We start from the raw sequence: 23,088 nt of genomic DNA on the forward strand, positions 1-23,088 counted from the left end.
AAGAGGGGCCAGAGCAGGTGCCTGGTGAGGGCTGGGATGCAGGCTGTGATGTTCCCAGCACACCTGTCAGAGTTCCAGACCACTCCCAATCTGCCACAGGATTTTTTTAAAGAAAGGAAGAATCTGAAGGAAATATGACAATTTAACGATGATAGTATCTGGGTGGTTGTAGGATTATGAATAATTTGGTTTTCTTTCTGTATTTCTATAACCGCTATATTGACTATATATTGCTTTTTTTTTTGAAGCCACTACTTCCTTTTTAAAAAATCAATTAATTAATTTATTTTTGTCTGTGTTGGGTCTTCGTTTCTGTGCGAGGGCTTTCTCTAGTTGTGGCGAGCGGGGGCCACTCTTCATCGCGGTGTGCGGGCCTCTCACTATCGCGGCCTCTTGTTGCGGGGCACAGGCTCCAGACGCGCAGGCTCAGTAGTTGTGGCTCACGGGCCCAGTTGCTCCACAGCATGTGGGATCTTCCCAGACCAGGGCTCAAACCCGTGTCCCCTGCATTGGCAGGCAGATTCTCAACCACCGCACCACCAGGGAAGCCCTATATATTGCTTTTTTATTGAAGTATAGTTGGTTTACAATATTGTGTTAGTTTCAGGTATACAGAAAAGTGATTCAGCTATATATATTTTTTCAAATTATTTTCCATTACAGGTTATTAGAAGATATTGAATATTGTTTCCCTGTTATACAGCAAATCCTTATTGCTTATCTATTTCATGTATAGTAGCTTATATCTGTTGATCCCATACTCTTAATTATCCCTTCCTCCCTCCCTTCTGTTTTCTCTTTGGTAACCACAAGTTTGATTTCCATGTCTATGAGTCTGTTTCTGTTTTGTATACAGATTCATCTGTATTATTTTTTAAATTCCACATATAAGCGATATCATATACTATTTTAGTTTCTCTCACTTGTGTACTGCTTTAATAGTTAATAATTAATTAATTTAGTAATTAATTTTTTCAAACCCAAACTTTAGTGTTGAGGGAAAAAAAGACAGACTGTGAAAATGTGTGAAAGACTGAGCTTGGCCTCCCTGTTTTAAATCCTTTCCTGTACTTTCCGTCCTAGATGTAGGGATGATGGAAAGACACTTTAGTTTGATTCTGGATAAAACTTGCCAATTCCACGAGCATTCACTGCAGACCTATGGTGTGCCAGGCCCTTTGCTAGGTCCTGGGGGATACAGAGATGACTGAGCCATGGTCCTTGCCCTGGAAGACCTCATAATTGAGTCTCCAGTATTGGCTTTTCTTAGAGCTAGAAGCAGTTTTATCTGGAGGCTGAAGCCTTAGACCAAACCAAATTGTCCAAAGGTGGCATTAAAAGAATCAGCAAGTCAGTGAGAAAAGCCCTTTGGGAGAAGGAAAGGGAGAAAAAAGGGGGGGTAGTTGGTGATGTTTTAAAAGAGGAACCCCAGACCTCCCTGGTGGCACAGTGGTTAAGAATCCACATGCCAATGCAGGGGACATGGATTGGAGTCCTGGTCCGGGAAGATCCCACATGCCGCAGAGCAACTAAGCCCGTGTGCCCCAACTACTAAGCCTGCGCTCTACAGCCCGTGAGCCACAACTACTGAGCCCGTGCGCCACAACTACTGAAGCCTGCGCGCCTAGAGCCTGTGCTCTGCAACAAGAGAAGCCACCGCAATGAGAAACCCGCGCACCGCAGCGAAGAGTAGCCCCTGCTCACTGCAATGAAGATCCAATGCAGCCAAAAATAAAATGTAAATAAATAAATAAATTTATGTTTTTTTTTAAAAAAGAGGAACCCAAAGCAGCAAATTGCTTGCTCTGGTCTGAATGCTTCCGTTGTTGAAATCTGAATGCGTGATGTGATGGTATTAGGAGATCTGGCCTTTGGGGACTGCGCCCTTATAAAAGGGGCCTGAGAGAGCTCCCTTGCCCCCTCCACCATGTGAGGACACAACAAGAAGTCAGCCCCCCAGAAGAGGGCCCTGCCCCAACCATGCTGGCATCCTAACCTCAGACTTCCAGCCTCCAGAACTGTGAGAAATAAATTTCTATTGTTTTTCAGCCATGCAGTCTGTAGTGTTTTGTTATAGCAGCCTGAACTAAAACACTGCCGATGGTGGAGTTTCTGGGGTGATGATAGGCTGGTGCAGAGAAGGACCCTCAGGGACGGTTAAGTCACTACCAACCTCCCCTTGGCAAAAAGCCCAGTCCAGTGCTTTTAAAAACCCAGATACTGGAAAACCCCTTAAGAGGTAAAATGAAATTTCTGACCCATTTGGGGAGGTGGTCAGCAAATAATCAGCATGTTAAAACCATTGACTAGGCACTTATTGACATATTTCTACAGGCTAATGCCATACAACAAACAGGCATTTCTGCAGCAAAATCATTTTACAGCTCACATGATGTTCACAATAATCCTGTGAGGACGGCTATCACCATCCTTCCCTTACCGATGAGATAATGGGGTTCAGAGAGGTCAAGTGACCTGCCCAAGTTCACACAGCCATGAGGTGGTAGAGCTGCGACTTGGGGCCTGGTCTTTGGATCCTAAAGCCAGTTTCCTTCCCAGCACTCCACAGAGAGTCTCAGAAACCTGAGCTGAAAGGCCAGAGATGGGTGAGAAATATAACTGTCCCTACTAGATAGGGTAGGAGGTCTCCGGAAGAAAAGAACCAGATATAGAGAAGCCACTTTAGGCCTAACCCTTTTTCTCTTTTAATATTTATTTATTATTTGGCTGAGTCTTAGTTGAGGCACACAGGATCTAGTTCCCTGACCAGGGATCGAACCCAGGCCCCCCCACATTGGGAGCATGGAGTCTTAACCACTGGACCACCAGGAAAGTCCCAGGCCTAACCCATTTTGTGATCTAAGCTTGGCCACAATGCTTGCCCTTGAACAGGTCTCAGTAATACTGATCTTAAGGGAACAGACAAGAGAAGTAACAAGAGCAAAGATAATAAATCAGTTGTAAAGACTCCCAGTTCTGTTTCAATGGTAAAGATTAGCCTGAAGCACTGTCTTGAGCTGTTTGCAGAATTTAAACCCCCTCAACCATGAGATCAACTGGAACCTAAGGAATGATGATGCTGACCTTTGCTGACCCTCAGGACTTCAGCCAACTAAAGCTTGGACTCTGTCAACCTTTCCCCCAATTCTATGCTGAGTTCTCCTCTGCTCAAGCCCCCTCATGAATATGCATGCACCCTCATCTTAAAAATTCCCCAGTTTTGCTGCTCCAGGAGACACCGCCTTGGGAAAGATCTCCGGTGTTCTCCTTACTCGCTGCGGGTGATAAATCCGTCTCCCGCTCCTTGGCTTTGTTGTGTCTTTTGGCTCAACATCCACCGAGAGGTGAACCCAGTTTTTGGGTAACACTAGGGCCTCACTTTACCTTTTATGAACTCGTGGGAGTTAACAGCCAAACATTTCTGTTCACATAAGAAGATGCAAAATAATTAGTAAACAGCAAAGCTTAGATGAAGTTGAAATTAACTACATCATCCAACCACCCACTCACAAATCCTTTCTCTACCACCACCTGTATCCAGGAGGAAGGACCAGAATTGGTCATGTCATCAGCAAAGGGTTTAGTAACAGCCCCTCAGCTGTCCCCAGCTCCCAGTCGCCCTGGTTGTAAGAATATTTTTCTCTGCGGTTTGTGGTTAGAGCGCCCCCAAGTGTTTCTCCTTCGCCTTAAGTCTTTTAAAGCAGGGGTCCCCAACCCACCCCCCGCCCCCGGCCACGGACCAGTACCAGTCCATGGCCTGTTAGGAACAGGGCTGCATAGCAGGAGGTGAGCGGCGGGCATCTGCCACTCTCCATCGCTCACATTACCGCCTGAACACCCCCTCCCCCAGAGTCAGTGGAAAAATTGTCTTCCACGAAGCTGGTCCCTGGTGCCAAAAAGGTTGGGGACCGCTGTTTTAAAGGGCCTACTGTATTGCCAGCATCCTGTGGATTTATAGTGGGGGGAGGGGTGCCGTATCTCCTAGAATCACCACAACACTGAGAGGTAGTTGGAAACCTGGGCTCAGAGGGGCTGGAGGACCACAGGAGGAGGGTGGTAAAGCCAGGGTTCTAATCCAGTTAGGCCAGCGTGTTCTTTCTGCCACCTTTCCCTGCATCACACTGGTCTCCGGGCACAGAGTCAGGTCCTCAGGAACTGATGTGTGGATGGTTCCAAACGCTGGCATTGTGCTGGCCTCACACTCCAGTCCGGTAGCTCTGACCCTTAAGCCTGGGGGCAGCCCTTCCCTCAGGGGAGAGACCCCTCCAGCTCATCTTCCCCTCCAGGTCCCACCCTCGATATTCACTTAGTGACCCACTCCCGGAGGCTGGGACCCCAGAGATGAACAAGGCTGTGGCTGCAGTCACGTCCCTTCCTCCCTTCCTTCCTTCAGACGTTAATTCGCTGAGAGGTAGAGCCATGCTCTGGCTAAGATGCTGGGGTCAGACAACCTGTGTTCCAACCCTCGTTCTGCTACTTTCTCACCGGTGGTCCTGCCCCTGAGCCTCAGCATCCTCGCTCTTCAGAGAGAGTTAGTAGCAGCATAAAGGGGGTGGTGCACACAGGGCTCTGGGGGCAGGGCCCGGAAGGCGGTAGTCGGCGATTCTGCATTTACTCAACAAACTCAGGGTTTGCAATGGGTCGGGCTCTGTGCTGGCTGGAGACAGGAATGAATCCATTTGCTTCCTGAGGCCCAGGATGACCCAGGAGGCAGATATGTAAAAAGCTAGAGCTCCCACCCTTTCCCATACACAGGCCTGAATGCCCAGCAAGTACAGGACCGCCTCCGGACCTCAGGTTCCTTCCTTCACCTCCCATCCTCAGGCCTGCCTTTGACCCTTGGGCCATCTCTTAGTGCCCAACCTGGCATTGGGAGTGGTTGGGGAGAGGGTGTCGTTCAGCATCTCAAAGCCCACAGGTGCCTCCTTTTGGTGGCAGCAGGCTCATCCCCTCCCCTCCTGAAACATGACAGCCCACCCCCTGAGAGCTGGGCCCTGGGTTTTTCCCATGTGGTCCAGAGGACCAGTGGGAGCCAGTGGGGATGTGGGGATGCAAGAGGCAGGCCTGGGATGTGGGCTGTAAAAGGGAGTGGGGCTGGGCACCCGGTGGGTCAGCTCTAGATGCCAAGAAGCACCAGGGGCTCCTCCTGACTCAGGAGGTAGACATGACCCCCTTGGAGCTGGGGGAGAGACCAGAGCAGCCTCCCCAGGCACGAGGTGTTGGGGAGGCCCCCTTCCCCTTCCTTCCCGGCCAACTGTTTTCCTCTCCTGTCTCAACCTCTGCTGGCCCAGTCCCAGGGAAGGTGAGCTGGGGGCAGGGGCCCTGAGCACACCTGTCCTTCTCTCTCCCAGCAGCTCCCAGCATGGGCAAGAGATCAACATCGTGGTCATCGGCCGCGTGGACTCGGGCAAGTCCACCACAAATGAGCGTCTTATACAAATGCGGGGGTGTCAACAAGAGGACCATCGAAAGGTTTGAGAAGGAGGCCTCCGAGCTGAGGCTGCTGTGCCTGAGTGCCCCCCACCCCCTTTCCAGCCTTGGTTTCCCTGGGAGGGAGCCCTTATGCTGGGGGAGGGCACAGCCCGCTCCCGCTGAGCACCTGCTGGGCTGGTAGGTGCTTTTCTTAATCATTCCAGGCAGGCGCTGTGGCTGCCATTTTCCAGGTGAGGAAATGAGGCTCAGGAGGGTTAAACAGCTCGCCTGAAGGTGGCGCCAAGGTTTAAATTCAAGTGTGCCACACTGTATCTCAGGAGGTAAAGCTGCATCCCCATTTAAAAGGGTAAAAGGGCTTCCCTGGTGGCGCAGTGGTTGAGAGTCTGCCTGCCGATGCAGGGGACACGGGTTCGTGCCCCGGTCCGGGAAGATCGCACATGCCGTGGACCAGCTGGGCCCGTGAGCCATGGCCGCTGAGCCTGCGCGTCCAGAGCCTGTGCTCTGCAACGGGAGAGGCCGCAACAGTGAGAGGCCCGTGTACCGCAAAAACAAAAAACTGAGTTTTTAAAATATTTAATTCATTTAAAAATAACAGTATGGGGACTCCCCTCGTGGTGCAATGGTTAGGAATCCACCTGCCAGTGCAGGGGACATGGGTTCGAGCCCTGGTCCGGGAAGATCCCACATGCCGCGGAGCAACGAAGCCCGTGTGCCACAACTACTGAGCCTGCGAGCCACAACTACTGAGCCTGCGCCACAACTACTGAAGCCCGCGCGCCTAGAGCCCGTGCTCCGCAACAGGAGAAGCCACCGCAATGAGAAGCCCACACACCGCAACAAAGAGTAGCCCCCGCTCGCTGCAACTAGAGAAAGCCCACGCGCAGCAACGAAGACCCAACGCAGCCAAAAATAATAAATAAATAAATCTATTAAAAAAAATAACAGTGATAAACCCCTTACATATTAAATAAATATCATAGTTTTGTGTTTGAAAAGTAACTATTTTTCAAAACAAAAAAATCCTAGAGCGGTGGCATTGTTTTACATTTTTTGCAGGTATCATTAATGTCTGGCTTAATGGCAGGCAGCTGGATTCTCTTATCAGCTTCTGCATTAAATCTGTTGCAATTTCATGTCATGTAGCCTCTAAAAAACACAGCTAGAGGACCTGGAACCACTCTTTGAGAACTGCTTATCTAATATATATTCTAAACTGTGGGAGACTTTATACAAGTTCCTAAGTCAGGACACCTGGGTTCTAGTCCTATCTCCTAATAAACTAATTCATTTTCTTGAAGAATCCACCTGGTCTCTGGATTCTCCTGATCTCCACTCTGCCTTCAGGGCCTAGCACAGCACTTAGAACTGAAATGAACAAATGTTCAGGGTCTCCCAGCTGGCAAGAGGCAGAGCACACCCTAGACTAACATGGTAACCTGTATATGCTACAGAATTTTTAGTAGCCTCATTTTCACCAGTGCTGAAAGAAATTCAACTTACCCAGGATCCCAGGGGTAATTCTCAGTCACAGCTACCATTTAACACAGGGTAATGGTTAAGAGCATGAACTTTAGCGTCAGATGCCTTGGGTTCAAATCCTGCCTCTGCTGCTTATTACCTGTGTGACCCTGAGCTAGTCAGTTCATTTCTCTATTATGTCATCTGTAGAATGGAGGTAATAAAACTTCACTGAATCGCTGTGAGAATTCAATGAGATAATCCATGTTAAGTACTAAAAGCAGCACCAGGTACATGGTCAGCATTACATACCTGTTTACTGCTGTTAATTCAAGGCTCACTGTGGCCCTGGGTCATTCTGACTCTAAAACTTGCTCTGAAAGAAAAACTTAATTGTACAAGTAATACATTCTATTATTTTAAAAATTCAAAGGCATCTCCATACACTGCCCTGTTACTGTCTCCTCTGACTCTCAGCTTACTTGGGAACTTTCTTCTTGGTCGGTAGGCAGATTTGGAAGGCAGAGTGACCCTGGGGTTTTCCCTCCCACTCCTGGCCCAGATGGGCAAAGGCTCCTTCAAGTACACCTGGGTGCTGGACAAGCTGAAGGCGGAGCGGGGGCATGGCACACCACTGACATCTCCCTGTGGAAGTTCGAGACCAAGACACACTACATCACCAACATCAATGTCCCGGGTCACAGGGACTTCATCAAGAACATGATCATGGGCACCTCACAGGTACCACCAGGGGGGGCTGTCTGCTCTGCCATGGGTGCCCTGCTATGGGGATGGGCAGTGGTTGTTCTAGGACAGGTCTGAGTTGGACCTTCCTCTCTGTCCCTCAGGCCAGGCAGACTGCACTGTGCTGAACGTGGCAAGTGGTGTAGGCGAGTCTGAGTCTGGCGTTGTCAAGAACAGGCAGACCCATGATTATGCACAGCTGGCCTATACACTGGGCGTGAAGCAGCTCATGGTGGCGGTCAACAAGATGGACATCACAGAGCCTCCTTACTGTAGGATGCACTTTGAGGAAATCAGCAAGGAGGTGAAGGCCTCTCTCAAGAAGATCGGTTGCAACACTAAGGCTGTTGTCTTTGTGCCCATCTGAGGCGGGCTTGGGGACAACATGACAGAACCCAGCACAAAGGTGAGGGCGGATGGGGACAGGGCCAATTACATGAGACTTTCCAACTCAAATCTTTGGGCTTTTCCTCGAATATAATACCTAGGATTTAGAGTGTGCTTCTAGGCCAGTCACTGTGAGTGATCTCCATCGCCATGGGATACATGATTTGATTCCCATTTTACAGAGGAACAAACAGAGGTAACTCAAGACTACGTGACTAGTAAGCATAGAGCTTCACTGTCCAATATGGTAGCCACTGATTATATGTGGCTATTTAAATGATTAAATCAAATAAACGCACTTCCTTAGTTGCATTAGCTACACTTCAAGTGCCCAACAACCATATGTGGTTACCATATTGGACAGTGAAGTTATGAAATATTTGTCACTGCAGAAAGTTCTATTGGGTAGTGTTAGCAGAGTCTAGAATTCTAGCCCATGCTCGCTGCGTCTAAGCTATCCTACCTCTCAGGATGGGTTAAGCAGTTATGGGGGCAATATAAATGTCTAAGATATAGTCACTGTGCCCGTGGATCCCAGAATCTGGTAGGGTTTAACATTCCTAGATGAGTGTCACCCTACTAAGGAAGTCTAGCTCTAGCATCAGACCTGGGTTCAAGCTCCATTTCCATCCCTTGCCCGCAGTAAAGGGACGAGGGAGGTATTAATGCTCTGGAACTTAGGACTCACTTCATGGGGTTGTGGGAATTACCTGGGAGACTCCACATGGGCAACTGTTCACACAAACAGTTGGCGCTCAAGCGCTAACTGCTACTACTTACTGCATTTGCCTAAAGCCTACCTTTTCTATAACTGACTTGAGGATTCTTAAGCTTTTGCTCCCCGTGTACATAGCTATCTTTTTCTGACTATAAAAGTAATGTCTAACATTTTACAAGGAGCATTTCATGCAGATATGAAGCATAAACTGCTATCCCACGGCTTAACAGATAACTTAGTTTTCATGTAGTTCTTTCTCGACGTTCACAGCTGGACTCAAACTAAACATAATATTCTATAACACTTCTAATTTTTAAAATTTCCTTGCCATTTAAACATGTTCAGGGGGCTTCCCTGGTGGCGCAGTGGTTGAGAGTTCGCCTGCCGATGCAGGGGACATGGGTTCGTGCCCCAGTCCGGGAAGATCCCACATGCCGCGGAGCGGCTGGACCCGTGAGCCATGGCCGCTGAGCCTGAGCGTCCGGAGCCTGTGCTCCGCAACAGGAGAGGCCCCGACAGTGAGAGGCCCGCGTACCACGAGAAAACAAAAACAAAAACAAAAAAACATGTTCAGGGGCTTCCCTGGTGGTCCAGTGATTAAGACTCCATGCTCCCAATGAGGGGGCCCAGGTTTGATCCCTGGTCAGGGAACTAGATCCCACATGCTGCAGCTAAGAGCCCCCTTTCTCAACTAAAAGATTCTGTATGACAGCTAAAGATCCCACATGCCGCAACTAAAAAAGAACCTGCATGCCATAACTAAAGATGCCGCATGTCACAGTGAAGATCCCGCGTGTTGCAACTAAGACCCGGCACAACTAAATAAATAAATATTTTAAACATGTTCAATAGTTAATGGGTGTGTTTTGTATTGAATCTCAAAATACAGTATTTTGTTTAGCCATATCCATTATTAAATGAAAATGGTGATTAATGATAGAAGAAATTACTATGTGACAGATACCAGACTAAGCACTTTACACATACAGAACCCCATGAAGAAGGCATTTTATTCCCATGTGAAACAAGAAAACTGGAACACAGTTAAGGAATAGCCCAAAGGCACAAGCTTCTAAGAATACTGTTTCTAATTTTATTTAAAATTGCCATAAGCATTTTGGTAAATAAATCTTTGCATGTGTCCTCAATAACTTAATTAGTATAATCTCTAACGAAACAAAGGGTAGGCATTATTTTGGAGTCTTCTGACATATCTTGCCCAATTGCCCTTGAGAAAGATTAGAACTGCCATTGGCAATGTGTTCCTTTGGACCGTATTTGAACTTCTGCACACAGGGCACTGTGCTTGGTGCTAAGGGTACCACAGTGAATAAGCAGCAGCTCTGCTCACAGCACTCACAGTCGTGTGTGTGTGTGTGTGTGTGTGTGTGTGTGTGTGTGTGTGTTGGGAGTGGGGAATAATATCGTGTATGATGACAAGTGCTGAGAAAAATCTAAAAGGTAAAGGGACAAGGTAAGAGTGTGTTAGTGGTAAAGGGGGACTCACCTAAAATGACAAATCTGAAGTTTTTGATGTCTGTTTCCCCACACCGACTTTTTTGTTTGTTTTTTTGATTTTTGTTTTTGGCTGCGTTGGGTCTTAGTTGCTGCACGCGGGCTTTTCTCTAGTTGTGGAGAGTGGGGGCTACTCTTCATTGTGGTGCACGAGCTTCTCACTGCGGTGGCTTCTCTTGTTGCAGAGCACGGGCTCTAGGCGCATGGACTTCAGTAGTTGCAGCACGCGGGCTCAGTAGTTGCAGCACGCGGGCTCTAGGCATGCGAGCTTCAGTAGTTGTGGCACGTGGGCTCAGTAGTTGTGGCTTGCAGGCTCCAGAGCGCAGGCTCAGCAGTTGTGTCGCACGGGCTTAGTTGCTCCGCAGCACATGGGATCTTCCCGGACCAGGGATAAACCCGTGTCCGCTGTATTGGCAGGCGGTTTCTTAACCACTGTGCCACCAAAGAAGTCCCACCCACACGCTGAGTTTTGTTACACATTTCAGCCAGTAAGATAAGGGAGTTTCATGCTCATGTCCTTTTGAGCATTTATTAGGCATCTACCATGTTCTAGATGCTAAAAGAACAAAGCCTGCAGCCAGTGGACTAGATGGTAGACTTGGAGTTTAGACTCAGCTCTCAAATACCTGTGACATTGAACTCCTCGGTTTCCCCAGCTTTAAGATGGAGCTGATGCCAACCTCAAAGGCTGTGCAGGTCTGTGAGTTGGCACAGAGCTAAGTGAGTTGCCAAGTTCATCAAATTAATTGAAGAGCTCATCCTCATTGAGGAGGCTGCTGTTTGATAAGGAGGCGGCCTCATTATCAACTCCCGGTTTAGCCATCTGCCAGTCATTGGTCCTTTGGCAACCTACTTCTGACCCTCAATTACCCCCTCTGGAAAAAGAAGGGATACTTTTATTTTTTTTACAAGTTTGAATTATTTATACAAAATTGCTTATTAAATTTTCTCAAAGCCTCCTACCTCTCCCCTCTCCCCCATCCTCTATAAGAGCTGAGTGTTAATAGAAATGGTAGCCTTCTTCCTTGGGCCACTAATTTTTGAGTCCATGAGGCGAGATGTGTTCTGTGTGGCTTCTGTACTGCATAGCTTTGCTTCTCTTCCATGGAAGAAGGCTTCCTTGACTGGAGCCTCCTTCCCCATCCACCAAAACCTTCCCTGATGCCCCTTCCCCACCCTTTCACCCATGGCACTTGTTGCCTCTTCCCCTTCTGAGAGTCTCACTAAGAACTGAGAGTTCACAGAGCTTGCTGTGAGTGCCCTCAGGGCCAGGGCACCTACCCTCTCCACAGTGCTGTGGTAGGGGCCGGTGTTCCCTTTGATACAGGTGGGATACTGAAGTTTCGAAGCCTAGACGTTTGCTCAAGGACCTATGGCTGAAAGGAGGCACTTCATCAGGATCCCAATTGTCTGCCTGACCTATAAGGTCCAAGTGCTGACCAGCTCTTGGTCAGCCCACCTGGCCCTTAATATCAACCACCTTGATTCTTTCTGTATGTCCTCTGTCCTGGATTTCCAGTTAACTGATATATCTTTGAAGGCAAAGATGATGTCTCTGATGAGCTTTGGGTAGGGTTTTTAGAGGAGTAAAGACAATGTCTGCTTAAAAGGCCTGCATACAATGCACTGTCATACTGAAAGTCCTCTTCCCAGAAGGTCTTTTACTCAATAATGTGCCCTTGCTTATAAGTCTGCTTCCTTGGGGAGCATCTTAGTCTTTAGAAGGTATGAGCGTTAGAGTATCTGAGTCTTGTTTTCCTTCTTATTACTAATGTTTACTTAACTTTGCTGAACATTAACAAGTCCTTCCTCTTCTCTGGACCTCAGTTTCCCCATCTGTATAAAGAGCAGATGGAATGGGATGTAAGGGCTATTCAGATTCTAGGAATCTCTGCTTCCTAAAACGTATGGGCTCAACTCAGGGGCAATGCCTGCGAGATGTGGAGTAATTGCCACCGTTTAGGGGGCACATAGTACGTATCAGGTATTGTGCTTGGTGGACTGGGTGTGGTCTTTTGTGTCTTTACACTGTTCTGCCAGTAGGCAGTGATATTGCCGTTTCACAGATGAGGAAGTCCAGGCTCAGAATGCTTAAAGAAATTCCTTGAGGTCCCATGTTAAGTGCGGGCTGGTACCTGGGACAGGCTTTCCCAGGGCTGAGTAAGGTGGACATGTGGTTGCTTTTCCAGATGCCCTGGTTCCGAAGCTAGAAAATTATCAGGAAGGAGGGGAACGTGGTAGGCACGAAGCTACTAGAAGCGCTGGACTCCATCATGCCGCCTGCCTGCCCTGCAGACAAGCCCCTGCGGCTGTCCCTGCAGGATGACTGGGGGTGAGCACATGCTGGGTGGGGGTACTTGAGGTTGAGGGCCCACTAGGGTCTGGTTTCTCTGTCCCTTCAGGTATTGGCACCATGCCCGTGGGCCAAGTAGAAACTGGCATCTTCGCCCCCTGCAACATCACCACCAAGGTCAAGTCCGTGGAGATGCACCGCAAGGCCCTGGCTGAGCCCCTGCCTGGTGACAACATGGGCTTCAATGTGAAGAACGTGTCCTTAAAGGACATCAGGCAGGGCAACGTGGCAGGGGACAGCAAGAATGACCCACCCTTAGAGATGGGAGCTTCCTCTCCCAGGTGAGAAAGCCCACTTACGGGTGTCCTCCTGAAGTGGCCATACTGTCCTGAGAGCAGGATGGGTCACTGGGTCATTCAGGAAGTGGTCACTGAGCACAGGCTCCATGCTGGGCTCTTGTCAGCAGTGTAGGTACAGTCAGTCTGGGTTAGTACCCTGACTCTGCAGTGTATTTGCTGTTTGCCCTTGAACGAGATGATGCATTTTGGTGACCTGGTTAATTTCCAAAGTACGCTCTTGATGCCTTAAAGCAGGAGTTCTCAAACCAAATGCATTAGAAATCACTGGGGAAGTGGTTCAAAACTTCAGATTCCTAGGGCTTCCCTGGTGGCGCAGTGGTTGAGAGTCTGCCTGCCGATGTAGGGGACACAGGTTCGTGCCCCGGTCCGGGAAGATCCCACATGCCACGGAGGGGCTGGGCCCGTGAGCCATGGCCGCTGAACCTGCGCGTCCGGAGCCTGTGCTCCGCAACAGGAGAGGCCACCACAGTGAGAGGCCCGCGTACTGCAAAAAAAAAAAAAATTCAGACTCCTAGAACTCTCCCTAGTGGTTCTGATTCAGTAGGTTTGTGTGGAACGTGGGAAGCTGTATGCTTGGACCTCTCAGGTGTTTCCTTGACCCAGAGTCAGAATATGAAGCCCTTTCTTTTTTCTTTTTTTTTTTCAATTTGGCCACGCTATGTGCCATGTGGGATCTTAGCTCCCTTTACAAACCCGCACCCCCTGCAGTGGAAGCGCGAGTCTTAACCGCTGGACCGCCAGGGAAGCCCCATGAAACCCTTTCTTAATGCAATGTCTAGCACATTCTTCTTCTTTTTTAAAAAAATTAATTAATTAATTTAGTTTTGGCTGCGTCGGGTCTTTGTTCCTGCCCACAGGCTTTCTCTAGTTGCGGCGAGCGGTTACTCTTCATTGCCGTGCACGGGCTTCTCATTGCGGTGGCTCCTCTCGTTGCAGAGCACGGGCTCTAGGCGCTTGGGTTCAGTAGTTGTGGCATGTGGGCTTAGCTGCTCTGAGGCATGTGGGATCTTCCCAGACCAGGGCTCGAACCCGTGTCCCCTGCATCGGCAGGCGGATTCTTAACCACTGCGCCCCCAGGGAAGTCCCTGGCACATTCTTCTTTGTGCATGTGGAGGCTAGGACTACCTTGCAGTGATCTTGGGATTATTAAATTGGTGATGTATAAAACAGCTGACCTGGGGCCACCTAACAAGTTAAGTAGCTATTATTATAATCCATTTTTCTAAAAGGTGGGGGGAAGTGGTACACATAATCATATCTATCACTCATAGACATCATTTATACCCAGCTCTGCCACTTCCTCGCTATGAAATTTTGGGTTACACAGGCTCCCTGCTGTGAAAATTAAAGTGAAATGAATGACATTTGCTTTGCATGGAACTTGGCATACCCTATAAACATTCAAATATTCACTATAATTTAAAATGTGTCCAAGGCAGCTGACCCCTTAGCTGGTTAGAGCCACTTCCTTTGAAGGATGCTTGGCTAATACCCTCCCCATACCCCATCCCCCCCACTTCCCCCCAGTTCCAGGTGATCATCCTCAACCATCCCGGCAGCATTGCAGCTGGCTACTCACCAGCTCTGGACTGCCACAGCGCCCATCACCTGCAAGTTTGCAGAGCTGAGAGAGAAGCTTGACCGGCACTCAGGCAAGAAGCTGGAAGACAGCCCTAAAGCCCTGAAGTCCGGGGAGGCAGGCATCACCCAGATGATGCTGAGCAGTCCCATGTGCATGGAAAGCTTCCCTGAGTACCCACCCCTTGGTAAGGCCCAACAGCAACTGGCTACCGGGGCTGCTACCTCCTCCTCCCAGCTCCGGGGAGCCAGTTGCACACCTGAGCTAGGAAGCAGAACCTGGTCAGAGGATCTGAGTACCAGGTTAGAAGGGCCCAGAAAGGGAAAGCAGCTTGCCTAGTGTCAACGGGAAGGCAGGGGCCACTTTAGAGCCTTGCTAACTCAAAGTGTGGTCCGTGCACCAGCAGCATGGGAATCCCCTGGGAGTTGGTTAGACATGCAGAATCTCAGGCTCCATCCAGACCTGCTGAATTCAAATCTTCATTTTAACAAGATCTCCAGGTAACTGAGGTGCACATCAAAGTCTGAGAAGCACTGACCTAGAGAAGGTGAACAGTAAAGAGATGAGTAGGGACTTTTTTTCCTTCCACTACTCTCTGGTGCAGTGGTTTTCAAACCTAGTGGATTACCAGAACTACTGATGGAGCCTATTAAACCCAAAGGCTCAGATTCCGCAACCTCTTAGACTCCCCAGTTATCTTAGGCATGACTGCGCTTGAAGCACAAGAACTTTCTGAACTCAGTACACAGGGAATGGCACTTCCTACTCTGTGCTAGGCTCTGTGCTAAACGTTAGGCTGTCAGGGTCACCAAAGCCGTGGAGAAAAAAGCGGCTACGTGAGGCACGGTCACCAAGGCGACCATAAAAGCCGCCAAAAAGTGAGTGGTGATGGCTACTCAGGCCGCTCCAGGCCAGGGGCAGCCCAGGCAGAGCCGCACCCTGCGAAAGAGTGAAGGCTTGGACGTGCTCTTCTCTTGCCTGGGCCGTCCTAAACCTGCCCCTGCTAACTGGGTTTTCTTTTTTTTTTTTTTTTGCGGTACGCGGGCCTCTCACCGTTGTGGCCTCTCCCGTTGCGGAGCACAGGCTCCGGACACGCAGGCTCAGTGGCCGTGGCCCACGGGCCCAGCCACTCCGCGCCATGTGGGATCCTCCCAAACCGGGGCACGAACCCGCGTCCCCTGCATCGGCAGACAGACTCTCAACCACTGCACCACCAGGGAAGCCCTGGGTTTTCTTCTTGCTGATGAGTTTCAGGCATGGGGATAAAGCACAAGTCATTTTGCCTCTGCTTCTACTGACCTGGATGTGTCAAGCAAGGAGGAAGCAGAGGGGTGCTGGGTCTCATTCTGCCCCTCTGGCTTCCTCCTGGGGGCCTGACTGGTGCAAGAACCAGAGAGCTGGGGTCACAGGGAGGAAAAGGTGTAAAGGGGGAAGCCGGGGACAGCTTCTGGCCCTGGCTTAGATCATCAGTTCCTAGAACAGGACTGGACTCTGGTGTTAGACCCCCTGACTTAAATAGTGTCTATAAACGTTACTGAACCTCTGTGTGCCCATCTATAAAATGGGAAAACAATAGTATTTGCCTCCACAGGGATGTTGAAGTTTGAGTGAGTTGGTGCCTACTGGGCACGGCATATCAGTATCAATTAGCTATTCCTCATTACCACCTGTGGGTACTGCTGTCAAGGGACTCGGCTGGAGAAAAATTGTAGTGGGAGGGAATGAGATGGGAGTTCTTGAGGATAAGCTTTTATGTATCTTCCTAGGTACATGTTTCCCTGAAATTACTTTCTCTACTTTGATGATTTCAGAGTTACAGAGAAGTTTCAAGAAGTCCCACATATCCTTCATCCAGATTCTCCAAATCTTAAATTTACCACATTTGCTTTATCCTTTTCCCTCTAAATATACATTTTTTTCTGAACCATTTGATAATAAACTGCAGATATGCTGCCCCTTTCCTCCAAATACCGAATGTGTGTTTCTTTTTTCTTTTTTTAATAGCAAGTAGTTTGAAAGTTTACTGAGGTTTTTTAAAATTATTATTATTTATTTGGTTGCACCAGGTCTTAGTCGTGCCTCGCCAGCTCCTTAGTTGAGGCAGGCAGGCTCCTTAGTTGTGGCATGCGAACTCTTAGGTGCGGCATGCTTGTGGGATCTAGTTCCCTGACCAGGGATCCAACCTGGGCCCCCTGCATCGGGAGCATGGAGTCTTATCCATTGCGCCACCAGGGAAGTCCCTGAATGTATGTTTCTTAAACCTAAGGACATTCTCTTATGTAACCAAGTTCATATAATCAGGTCAACATTAAATTACCATGCATACATTTCTGAAGTCTACAGATTTTGCCAGTGGGTCCAATAATGTGCTTTATAGGAACAGAAAATGCAGGATCATGTGCTATATCCAGCTGTCACATCTCTGGAGTTTTGGAGAAGTCCCTCCCTTGGCTCTGCCCACCCTAGGGGTCTGCCTGAGGCCCCTGCTCTGCACTAGTGCTGGGTGCTTGGTAGAGAAGGCTCAGAGGATGGGCCTTTTCTCTTTGCTTTCCTCCATCAGCCCAGCTTCCCAGAAGTGTCCTTTCGTCCCTAAGGATGATACAAGGAGAACCTGGGGGCTTCTACCTCCCCCACGGGGATGAGAGAAGGAATTATGGCTGTAGAAGAAAGCCCCTTCACTCCTTTTCCACCGAAGCCCTGTATGCTCTCCTTTCTCCATTTGCTTCTGTCAAAGAAACCCCCTGACTCACAGCCAGCTTCTGTCTGGGGTGTGGACCTTGGCACAGCACCCCCTTGGGTCCTGCTGATGAGGATTTAGTGCAAACCAGGGAGGCCTGTTACTGTCTGAGGTTGGAGTACTTGTCTGTCAGACTAATCTGTAAGCCATCTTTGTGCCTGCAGGATGACCCTCTCTTCATCATGTACCATGTCTAACACTTTTTGGGGGGAGGGGGTTGCTTGAATATAGTGGGTTTACATTAATAAGAATAACCCACTATATTATTATTGTTATTATTACCTCATTTAATTTTCACAACAACCTCAAGTGATATAAGTACCAATTTTATTTTTGGTTTTTTGTTTTTTTTTTTGCGGTACACGGGCCTCTCACTGTTGTGGCCTCTCCCGTTGCGAGGCACAGGCTCCGGACGCGAAGGCTCAGTGGCCATGGCTCACGGGCCCAGCCGCTCCGCGGCATGTGGGATCCTCCCGAACCGGGGTACGAACCCGTGTCCCCTGCACCGGCAGGCGGACTCTCAACCACTGCGCCACCAAGGAAGACCAATAAGTACCAATTTTAAAGCTGAGGGAAACTGAGGCTGAAGGAGATATAATTAGTAACCTGCCCAAGATCTCATAGCTACTGAGCTAGCGAAGACAGGACCACATCTGCCTGTCTTCACAGCTCAGGACTCTTAAGCCAACACTCTGTTCTAACTACTGTTTAAATATTTAAATGCCATTTGTTTACACTGTTACAGAGTAAAACTGTTACTTCATAATTTGCATAATTGACAGTGTATTCTGGCAGTCTCAACAAGCCAAGAACCACCCGTACCTGAGGCTGTGGGCGGGAACAGCATCCCTGGGGACCGGAAATTCAAGGAAATGCCAGTTCAGGGAGCTTTAAAAACCGGTTTTTGGATAAGCCCACGCCCCAGTGGTCAGCCAGCGTCACTTGCAGTTGACATCTGTGTCCACGAGGGGGAAGCCGACTCTACGCGGCTCCAGACGCGCCTCTCTTCCTCTCCCTCATCTCGCTGGTTAGCCTGGGAAAAGGGTCCGCCTTCTGGCCCATAAGGCCCTGGCTCAGAAGTCTCACTTTCTCTTCCTGTTTCCCGTCATGGCGGTGAGTAGCTGAGGTGTGGGTTTGCTTCCCTTCATCCGCTTCCATCCACGGCCGGCGGAGCCTGCGGGGGTTACCTCTCCCGCCGCCCGAGGAGAACGGAGACCGCGATGCCGGCCGTGCCGAAACTGGCAGAGCCATACGAGCCGAGGCCGCGGAGCTGGACCCTGTCGCCTTCCTCCCATCCTCCCAGGAGGAGGCTCGGGGCAGCCGCGGGAGACCCAGAAGCACGGCCCGCAGGCTGCAGCGAGGGCCAGTGGAGCGATCGGAGGGGTGTTTGGGACGCGGGGTTCGGACCTGTTGCTGGGCCCCGGGACTTGAAACTTGCCTGGTGCTGGGGAGCCTCAGCCGGTTCCTCCTCGGGGCAGAGGCCAGGCTTCGGGGGACGCTGCCCAGCCACGTGCTGTTTTCTCACTCCTCACCGGCCGTGTAACGGGGCGCCCTCCGTCACCTTACACTTTGAGCCCCTTGGGGTTCATCCGCATTGTCTGTAACTTTTCCACTCGGTACCTGTCCTGTTTCTGTTCACCCGTTCCGTGCGTGGGGGAAGGAGAAAACAAGACCCCGAGATGTCTTCCTCGGTGCTTCCCACACAAACGTGGTGCTAATTCTTGAACCTTTAGGGCTTTCGGGACTATTTGGGATGAGCGGAAATGCGCTAAGTATAAATATTAGGCTGGCAGTTCCGGCGGGGTTGTGTGTGTTGACGGCTGCGCTTCCTTGTTGCAGCAGGATCAAGGGGAGAAGGAGAACCCCATGCGGGAACTTCGCATCCGCAAGCTCTGCCTCAACATCTGCGTGGGGGAGAGTGGAGACAGGCTGACCCGGGCAGCCAAGGTGCTGGAGCAGCTCACAGGCCAGACCCCTGTGTTCTCCAAAGGTGAGTCGTGGCCGGCAGGGAAGGGCTAGTGGCTGGGGATGTCGGGATGTTTCTTACCTCGCCTGCTGTCAAGCCTGTTTTGTACCCGTTTTGAAGGTGATATCTCTTTAAAGTATTGCCTTCCTGAGCTTCCCAAGAGGTATCTCCCTTCTAACATAGGAGTGGTATTGGAATACCAGATTTTGTATGAGCCGAGATTAAGCTAAGACTAGCCCAAGTAGAGGTTTTTGCAAGTAACGAGAGTATGAGGTAGCGTGGAAATGTTGGGAATGCAGAAAATGGTATTTGGCTTGATTAGCAGTTAGGGTTACATAGGCTACAGCTAGAACAGGGCTGTGTCCCTAGGCTAACCTGGTTCGCATCCCGGCTCCATCACTTGCTAGTCTGTGACTTTGGCTTCTCTGGGCCTCAGCTTCGTTATTTGCATACAGGGGATGGTAGTACTTGCATTACAAGATCGCGGGGGACAGGATAGGTTATATGAAATGCCTGCTGCATACCAAGCACAGTGTAGGCATTACTGTTGTTACATTTTTTGTTTTTAGAGTTTCATTGCTTTGGGGTAATGGAATATGGCAAGTCCTTGGAATCACAGCCTGCCTCTTACTACCAACTGATCTTGTGCAAGTTAACCTTTCACGGCTTCTGTGAAATGGGGATACAATAAGGTTTTAGCAAATATTAGCTATTATTAATAAACATTATTAGTAGAATGCATGGTCATTTTCCTTTAGCTTACACTGCTTATGAACTTGCCCTCCCTGAGACTTTGACATTATGGCTCTGAGGTCTTAATCGGTCAAGTATGGCTGAGTGACTTGGAAGTTGGAAAATCTGTTTCTGTGTTACAAATGAATCTGATTAACGGATACAAGTTGACACTGATTAGAACATCACTTTAGAATGCGGATGGATACTTAATGTCACTTTGGAGTCATGGAGATGATTTTCTGGGGGAGAGGGGAGTGCAGTGGGAGTATGATAACAGCTGACTCCTTGTTACCCCTGCCCGCAGCTAGATACACCGTCAGATCCTTTGGCATCAGAAGAAATGAAAAAATTGCCGTCCATTGCACAGTCCGTGGGGCCAAGGCAGAAGAAATCCTGGAGAAAGGTCTGAAGGTGAGGCTGATCCCTCCGTGGGATAATACTGAAAGCACCAGTTAGCACATAGTTACAGTGGTAGTGGTTACACTTAATGTTCTGCCTTCTGACTTTTTTGAACTTCTAAAGGGTTTTTCCCTTCCCTTTGAAAGTTAGTAGTTATATGAAGTCCGTAGCTGTGATTTGGTGTAGTGGGAATATCAGATTTTGTTGCTGGCCAAATTACATTGAATTGTGTTTTGGGGGTCCTGAGTGTTGCAAGCTGAGCTAGTTATTGCGGGGTAGAGTTGACAGGGAGTGATTGCTGCGTGTTTTTCCCTCAGGTGCGAGAGTATGAGTTAAGAAAAAATAACTTCTCAGACACTGGCAACTTTGGCTTTGGAATCCAAGAACACATCGATCTGGGGATCAAATATGACCCAAGCATTGGTATCTACGGCCTGGACTTCTATGTGGTATGAATACTTAATCTTTTCTACTCCTGGTCTGTGAGAGTGCAGTCTGTTCCTCCTTTATTTCATATGTGCTGTCTTGATGGTGACATGTTGGGTTGGGGCTCTGAGTGTTGTCTGTCTTCTCTCCCTTGGGAAGATACACCTCGTTTGTGGCAGGTGTGGGGATATAGCACTGTGAACTAGATGGACAAGATCCGTGACGTTTACGGTCTAGGATCTAGCAAGCACTGATGTTGCTCAAAGGTGGGCGAAGGAAACAGTTCCATGCAGCCACTGAACTGGAAATTTGAGAGACGGTATTGGGGTTGCATTTGGCGTCTGGGTTGGCTGCACTGAGGCTGCCCTTTCCCTGCTTCTTCCCTTAGACTCTGGGAATGGGGTGGCTTCCATCCAGAGGACGTGGAAGCAGGTTTGACGATGGGGCTGTTTGCTCAGGATGGGGATTTTAATGGAGACGTGACCATTTGTGTCACTGTAATGTTTTGGTCCAACCATCAAAGTAAATAAATGGCAAAACCCTGAAGTCCTGACTAGTATGAACCTGAAGGATGGCAGCAGTCTTCATACTAGATTTGAATGTCCAGAGAAATGGTGGTGAGAGTTGGGTGCTCACGGGGGATGACAAACCTTTAAGAAGCACTTTTGAGCTGAAGCAGAGGAGAGAAATAGTTATTTCTTTGTGCTTCTTGAAAGTTTAAGATTTCTACAATGCACATGTTGGAGTAAAATTTATTTGCTTTTTTTTTTTTTTTTTTTTTTTTAATAAAAGTGCTTTGGGGCATGGGGGCAGTGGTGAATCCTTAGCTGCCATTGGAAGTTAGGTAGGGGAGCGGGGAGGAGCTGCAAGTCCAGCCTCCAGAGCAGACCTATAGTGTATAGGAAGGCGATGTGTCATCTAGGATGCAGGTTCCATCAGACACTGAGATCATGGGTCTCTTGGGCCACCAGGTAACTCTTGAAGATCAGTCACTCCAATGTGTGAGTCTTGTCCATCTGCTCTTGACTCTGAGCTGGCTAGGTGACTGTTGGTTATTCCTGGGACAGGTGCTGGGTAGGCCAGGTTTCAGCATCGCAGACAAGAAGCGCAGGACAGGCTGCATTGGGGCCAAACACAGAATCAGCAAAGAGGAGGCCATGCGCTGGTTCCAGCAGAAGGTAAAGCTTGATGTGTCTCAGGTGAAGTGGTGGAATGTGGTGTTGGTGAATGGAGTTGGGATTCGGGGATGCAAAGTCTAGCGCCCTTTGGTGGGTAGCTCTTTTAAAGGTGGAACATTTGGGCAACTTGGAAAATGGGCTTCCAGGGTTGGTGGTTTAAAAGAACACCCAGAACCAGACTTTCTCCCCAGCCCCGTGAATGCAGATAGCTGGAAGGGGAGGAATATGGCTTTAATAGGAGCCCCTTTTCTCGGGGTATAGTGCAGTTGAGCATAGTGTAGCAATTGTTAAAGATGGCCAGCTTCCTGTTTGGGGGTATGGGATTCAAAGCCGAAGTTCATGTACCTGATTTGAATTCTTGAACGTTAGCCATTGCTGCAGTCTTTACTGTTAACCGCCTGTTCTGAAAAAATAAAATCTGTTCTCTTTCAGTATGATGGGATCATCCTTCCTGGCAAGTAAATTCCCGTTCCTATCCAAAAGGCTAATAAAAAGTTTTCAGTGAAATGTACGATTACTGTTGTGTGTTCTGTGAAAGGAGCCTGGCCATATTCAAGTCCTTGGACCTCAAGCCACTTAAAGCTTCGATGGGAGTAGCTGGTAACAACCCTGTCACCCCTGATTGGATGCCAGTGTTTCCTGGCAGATCCAAACCTGAGAACTTCCGCAGCACTGTCTGTGCTCACCACACCCTTGTTGACAGGCTGTGGTGCAGTGACCCCGTGGAAACTGACTGTAGAGGGGAGGGAATGGTTGGGGCTGGGTTTGAATTTAGAGCCTTGATTAAAGTGGGGTGCAGGGCTCCCCTCTGTTCAGCAATTCTGCTCTTCATTAGAGGTTTTACCAGCAACGATGTATGAAAGGATCAGAGGCTTTGGTGTGGTGCTTGGGATTAAATATTGGACTCAGTTTTCCTTTAAAATGAGAATCTAGAGTTGATGAGACTGTAAGTAGAGGAAGGGAGTGGTCTTTGAGACACATTGCATGGATGTGATTCCTCGCCCTGCATTTTATTAGCTGTGTTTAAATCTGCCTCAGCTTCCCTGTGTGTATCGTGAAGGCAATAATGGTTATATCCCTCAGGATTAAACGGTTTGATACTTGTAGGATGCTTAAACTTGTACCAGGCACAAAGTGCTCAAAAGGGATTAATTTTGTGTT

At 48.9% G+C, this 23,088-nt stretch overlaps 1 protein-coding gene and 1 pseudogene across 3 annotated transcripts in view; both read left to right on the plus strand.

The window, feature by feature from the left end:
- Nucleotides 1-17,392, plus strand: part of LOC307175421 (elongation factor 1-alpha, somatic form-like) — a 62,873-nt pseudogene extending 45,481 nt beyond the window's left edge. The window contains exons 2-7 of the transcript in view: nt 5,352-5,494; nt 7,454-7,632; nt 7,745-7,994; nt 12,658-12,889; nt 14,441-14,673; nt 17,388-17,392. The product of the transcript in view is annotated as an elongation factor 1-alpha, somatic form-like (transcript). The remainder of the gene's footprint in view (nt 1-5,351; nt 5,495-7,453; nt 7,633-7,744; nt 7,995-12,657; nt 12,890-14,440; nt 14,674-17,387) is intronic.
- An 851-nt stretch (nt 17,393-18,243) lies between these two features.
- Nucleotides 18,244-22,438, plus strand: RPL11 (ribosomal protein L11). Of its 2 annotated transcripts, XM_079915406.1 has the most exons (6): nt 18,244-18,336; nt 19,063-19,213; nt 20,229-20,335; nt 20,641-20,772; nt 21,817-21,927; nt 22,360-22,438. In XM_079915406.1, the coding sequence occupies exons 1-6, from the start codon at nt 18,331-18,333 to the stop codon at nt 22,387-22,389; spliced, it is 537 nt and encodes a 178-aa protein (XP_079771532.1). In that variant the 5' UTR covers nt 18,244-18,330; the 3' UTR covers nt 22,390-22,438. The 2 variants fall into 2 exon arrangements, with proteins under 2 accessions (XP_079771532.1, XP_079771531.1); XM_079915405.1 differs by lacking the exon at nt 22,360-22,438 and having other exon boundaries at nt 21,817-22,023.
- Nucleotides 22,439-23,088: the final 650 nt, after the last annotated feature.

Source organism: Stenella coeruleoalba (assembly GCF_951394435.1).
Source record: "Stenella coeruleoalba genome assembly, chromosome: 1".
NCBI classification, from domain to species: domain Eukaryota; kingdom Metazoa; phylum Chordata; class Mammalia; order Artiodactyla; family Delphinidae; genus Stenella; species Stenella coeruleoalba.